Source organism: Juglans regia, chromosome 6, assembly GCF_001411555.2.
Source record: "Juglans regia cultivar Chandler chromosome 6, Walnut 2.0, whole genome shotgun sequence".
In the NCBI taxonomy this organism is placed as follows: domain Eukaryota; kingdom Viridiplantae; phylum Streptophyta; class Magnoliopsida; order Fagales; family Juglandaceae; genus Juglans; species Juglans regia.
In genome coordinates this window covers 10,649,613-10,655,471 of record NC_049906.1, presented here as the reverse complement: position 1 = coordinate 10,655,471, position 5,859 = coordinate 10,649,613, and the positions used below count along the sequence as shown (strand labels likewise).

The 5,859-nt window shown below is 35.5% G+C and overlaps 1 protein-coding gene across 1 annotated transcript; it reads left to right on the top strand.

Moving 5' to 3' along the window:
• Nucleotides 1-526: 526 nt before the first annotated feature.
• On the top strand, nucleotides 527-4,800 carry LOC118348608. Its single transcript, XM_035690653.1, has 2 exons — nucleotides 527-918; nucleotides 4,404-4,800. The coding sequence occupies exons 1-2, from the start codon at nucleotides 527-529 to the stop codon at nucleotides 4,798-4,800; spliced, it is 789 nt and encodes a 262-aa protein (XP_035546546.1).
• Nucleotides 4,801-5,859: the final 1,059 nt, after the last annotated feature.

Genomic DNA, 5,859 nt, shown 5'->3' with positions numbered 1-5,859 from the left:
CTCATGGGCATATTCCGCAAGAGTTGAGCGAGGCAACTCCATTTTTGTAGGCAATATTTAAAGAAGTTTTCACTGACTGGTTCTTTCCCTATTTCCCCATCGTGTATTAGTATTAGGCGATTCTAGTGCCATAGATTCCTTCATATCCCGTAAATTTGCTTGTTTAAGTGAAAAGACCCCTTGGGTCCTTGGAGTGTGTGATGTCTGTTTCTACTCCACTTGGAGACTCTGTAAATAGTAGTTCCGTATTCAAGGGATGTGAGATAGAGATACGAGGTCGGCACCTCCTTGCCGATTTAATCCTATTCGACATGGAGGAGTTTGATGCCACTTTTGGGCATGGACTGGTCGTCTAAGCACTTGCTTGCATGGAGTGCTTCGAGAAGTGAGTGGTCTTTAGACCACCTGGTGAGGCAGAGTTATGCTTCTGTGTAGTGGGTATGCGCCCTAAGACCAAGATGGTTTCTGCGCTAAAGGCAACCGAGAGGCTGAAGAAGGGTTGCGTGGGATTCTTTGCTAATTGGTTATGTCTCAACCAAATGAGCCTCAACTTCTGGTCATCGAGGTAGTGAGAGAGTTCCCCAATATCTTTCCAGATGAGCTACCTGGTTTACCCCCGAATAGAGAGATTGAGTTCCTAATAGATCTTATACTGGGAATGACGCCAATCTCCAAAACACCCTACCAGATGGCACTTATAGAGCTCAAGGAGCTTAAGGATCAGCTGCAAGAATTATTGGAGAAGGGCTTTATTTGCCCTAGTCTGTCACCTTTGGGAGCACCAGTCCTCTTTGTTAAGGAGAAAGATAGATCGTCGCGCCTTTGCAACGGTTATAGAGAACTAAACGGGGCGACCATTAAGAATTGGTACCAATTACCTCTGATCGATGATCTATTTGATCACTTCAAGGAGTACAGGTATTCTCGAAGATTGATCTTCGTTCGGGATACTACCAGTTGAAGATTTAGGCGGAAGATGCTCCTGAGACTGCTTTCAGGACAAGGAGTACGTTGACCCATTTGTTATCATAATTATTGACGATATCCTGGTTCATTCTAAGAGCCTAGAGGAGCATGCAAAGCACCTGTAAGTGGTCCTACAAATTTTAACAGAGAAGAAACCAGGGCTAAGCACCGACCATTTCGAAGTCGGAGGGCCCAACCTCTGACTCTGACTCCGACCTTGTCGGAGGTCGAATCCGACCTCCGACTCCGACTCCGAGATGTAGAGAATCCGCTTCGCCTCCGACTCCGACTTGTCGGACCAGAGTTGGAGCGGAGTCGGATTTTTGGACTTTGTTTTTTTAATTTTTTTTAACTTCATATTTGACCCACTTTTTTTTAAAAAAAATAAATTGTGGGCTTTAAAATTTCAATTTTCTCAAAATTACAGTCTAAACTTATTAAACTTTTGATTATAATAAAAAATACAACTAAATAAAGCAAGTAACATACATTCAAAAATTAAAAATAAAAATAAAAAAGTCATATTTTTACTTGTACTCCCATCATCCATGATTCCATATCCACATCCAACTAATCACTACAATAAACAAAGGCTCCGTATACGAAATGAAGATAAAAAAAAATAAAGGCACCGTATAGTTACTATAGTATACTATTATAATTACTATGAATCTATTTTTAATTATATTATATATATATATATGAAGATTCATAAAAAATATATGATATATTTATTATTATATATGAATATTAAAAAAAAAAAAGCACCGTATATGAAAAGAAGATTCAAAAAAAAAAGTATTATTATTTTATATATAATATAGTATTACTATATTACACTATTAGTCTATTACTATATCTTATAGTATAATTACTAATAGTATAGTATCGTACTATTAGTATGTTAGTGATTTAATATTATATATATATTAAATCTCTAATCTCTTATACTTGATATATATATTAATATATATAAATATTAGTAATACACTAATAGTATTAGTATATTAGTACTAGTATTAGTTATACTAGTAGTGATATTAGTTATACTAATAGTTATATTAGTATTAGTTATTATTAATACTATATATTATACTAATAGTGATATTAATACTATATGTAGTTATAATGATTAGTATAACTACATTACTATTAGTTATAGTAATTTAGCATAACTATATTAGTATAAGTCATAGTGATTTAGTATAGGTATAATACTATAAGTTATAACTATAGTCTATAATAGTATTATTATAAATATTAGTATTAGTTATAGTGATTTAGTATAACTATATTAGTATAAGTTATAGTGATTTAGTATAGGTATAATGCTAAAAGTTATAATTATAGTCTATATTAGTATTAGTATTAGTTATAGTGATTAGCATAACTATATATTAGTATTTGCTATAGTGATTTTAATTTAGTATAACTATATAATACAATTAGTATAAATCACTATACTAACTATATCAGTAATAGTATTAGTATACTAATACTAGTATATCACTATAGTTAATAGTATCATATAGTAATATAGACTATAGTATTAGTAATTAATACTATAGTGATTTATATAGTAACTTATATATAGACTTAAAGTGGATTACTAATAGTATTAGTATTAGACCATAAATCTAATTAATATACTAATGTATATTAGTATTAGTAATATATTTATCAAAAGGAATATGTTGAGAATTTATTAAGTAAAAAAATATAATTAATACAAGATGTTGTTATATAAAATTTATATGAATAATACTGTAGTTATTATACATTAGTATTATATATTATTCTAAATTTATAGATTAGTGTTTATCCATTAGTATTACATGTTAGTGTTTATAGTATATTATATATACATTAGTATTACATGTTATTATATTTATACATTAGTAATTTAGTGTTACAACTTACATGTAACATGGTAGTAATATTGTAAATTTGTAATAGTATGAATATATTATTATTTATTAGTCAATTTAGTCTATATATTATAGTATAAATATATTATTTAACTAGTATATTATTGAGTTTAACTAACTATATAAGATATAGTTGTATAAAATTTAAATGTTTAATATATAGAAAAACACATATATTTTTATAAAATATGTATAAAATCGGAGGTAGAGTCAGAGGGCCAAGTCGGAGGCGGATCAGAGCGGAGTCGAAATCGGTTCTTCAATGACTCCGACTCCGACTCTGATTTCCAATAGGGAAAAAATCTGACTTCAACTTTGAAAAGTCGGAGTCGGAGCGGACCCAAAGCGAAGCCGGAGCAGAGTCGGCTTCGGAGTCGGATTGTCGGATTTTTGCTCAGCCCTATAAGAAACTGTATGCCAAACTGACTAAAGTGTGAGTTTTGGCTACAAAAGGTTTATTTCCTTGACCACATAATGTAGAAAGAAGGGATCTCTGTGGATCCTTTGAAGGTTGGGGCAATTGTAGAATGGCCTAGACCTAAGACGGTCCAAGAGATCAGGAGCTTTTGGGTCTTGCGGGGTATTACTAGTAGTGTTTTAAATTTCGTACCGTATCGAAATTTTTCGTTTCGGCCGTCCGGCCAGTACAGGTACTATATATGTTCCATATCGGCTAAAATACTGGCCTATATTTCGGCCGGTACCGGCCATACCAGACTACATTTCGGCCTGTGCCGGCCTATATTTCGGCCGGTACCGGCCGATATTTCAGCCTGTGTGTTTTTTTTTTTTTTTCATTTTTTCAAACTACAAACTTATTTTTTAACCCCTAATTCAGACTAGACTATTTATAATTTTTATATATATGTATTTATATATATGTATTTATATATAATTTATTTATATATAGACTATTATTTTGGAATATAATTTTTATATATATTTATATATATAATTTATTTATATATCGACTATCCCGAAACGTTATTCCGAAACGCTATCCCGGAACGGTACCGGTACCGAAATATTTCGTTCCAGTGCCTTGACCGGTACGACGTCCGGTACGTATTCAAAACATTGATTACTAGAGATTGTTGATAGGTTTTCCCGCATTGCAGTCCCCATGACAAAGCTCACCAGGCAAGGGGAGAAATTTATATGGACTAAGGAGTGTGAGAAAAGCTTCTAGGAGTTGAAAGAGAAGCTTGTGATGGCGCCTATTCTAACTATACCCTCGGGTACAGGTGGTTTTGTGATATATAGCGACGCGTCACACCAAGGGTTGGGATGTCTCCTGATGCACCACGAGAGAGTTGTAGCGTATGCCTCACACCAACTCAAGGACTATGAATGCAACTACTCAACCCACGACCTAGAGCTAACAGCAGTTGTCTTCGCCTTAAAGATTTGGCAACATTACTTGTATGGGGAGCGCTGTGAGATCTACACGGATCACAAGAGTCTTAAATATTTCTTCACTTAGAAGGAATTAAATGTGAGACAGCGCAGGTGGTTCGAGCTGATAAAGGATTATGACGGTGCCACCAACTACCATCCTGGCAAGGCTATTGTTGTAATAGATGCCCTCAACAGGACGTTTTCTTCTGGTACCCTTGCGAGCATGTATACCCCTAAGAAATTTATTCTCCTAGACATGGAGAAGCTAGGAGTGGAGATGATGAGGGATGTACAGGTGAGGTTAAGTACCCTGGTTCTTGGTCCGACAGTATTGGACCAGATTGTTTCTGAAGATGGGTCCCTGCGATTCAAGGGGAGACATTGCGTACCAACAGAGAAAGAATTACGGGATCTACTATTGAGGGAGATGCACAGGTCCTTATACACAGTGCATCTGGGTAGCACCAAGATGTATCAAGACCTGAGACAACATTATTGGTGGAGTTGAATGAAGAGGGAGGTATCTAATTTTGTAGTTCAATGTCTGACGTGCCCAATGGTTAAGGCCGAGCATCAAAGGCCTTCAGGAACACTACAACTAGTGTCGATCCCAGTTTGGCCATGGGACGAGATTAGCATGGACTTCATAATAGGATTTCCTAAAGCCCCAGGTGGACAAGACTCAGGATGGATGATTGTCGATAGGTTGTCCGAGACAGCTCACTTCATCCTTATTCAAATAACCTATTCGATGAGCAAAGCGGCAGAACTGTACGTTTGGGAGATAGTCAGACTACGTGGGATTCCATCCAAGACCGGTCGGATCAGGATTCACGATTCACATCAGCATTCTGGAAGAATTTGGGGATTAGTATTTCTAAAGCTAGCTCCCATGAAAAAGGGGTGATGAGATTGGAAAGAAAGGCAAGCTAACTCCCAAATTTATTGGCCTGTTTGAGATCCAAGAAAGAGTAGGAGCAGTGACTTACAACCTTGCACTCCCTCCACAATTCTCAGCCATGCACAATGTATTTCACATCTCAATCCTTCAAAACTATGTGCATGATCCCTCCCATGTGATTGAGTACGCGCCCTTCTAGTACACGAAGATTTCTCCTATGAAGAAGCACCGCTTAGGATCCTGGATCGGAAGGTACAGGTGCTCTGCAACAAAATATTCAAATGGTCAAAGTGCAGTGGAACCACCACACCGATCAAGAGGCGACGTGGGAGCATGAGGACGTTATGAGGGAAAAGTATCCCAGCCCTTTTCTTTGAAGTACGTTCGATCTCGAGGACGAGATTGTTTTTAAGAGGGCTAGAGTAGTAATACCCAAGTCCTACTACGTAGGTCCTTACGTCATTTCATCAATTATTTAGGTTAAATATTTTGAGATAAAGATATTTTTATTACTTCCAATTATTTTATTTTAAGATGAGTATGTTTTATTTTAAAATATGGTTTATTAAAATAAACCAAGGGTATTATTTTTAAGACCTTGAAATATTTTCCCTTAAACCCTTTAATTTTTATTTATTTAACAAATGGCCCATTTATTCTCTACCA

What these genes read in the sequence shown, in the direction of transcription:
- LOC118348608 (XM_035690653.1), top strand. Translation starts at nt 527, where the DNA reads ATGTCTCAACCAAATGAGCCTCAACTTCTGGTCATCGAGGTAGTGAGA. An exon ending in GATCACTTCAAGGAGTACAG is followed by an intron (nt 919 to 4,403) that starts GTATTCTCGAAG and finishes GAGACAGCGCAG; the next exon opens with GTGGTTCGAGCTGATAAAGG.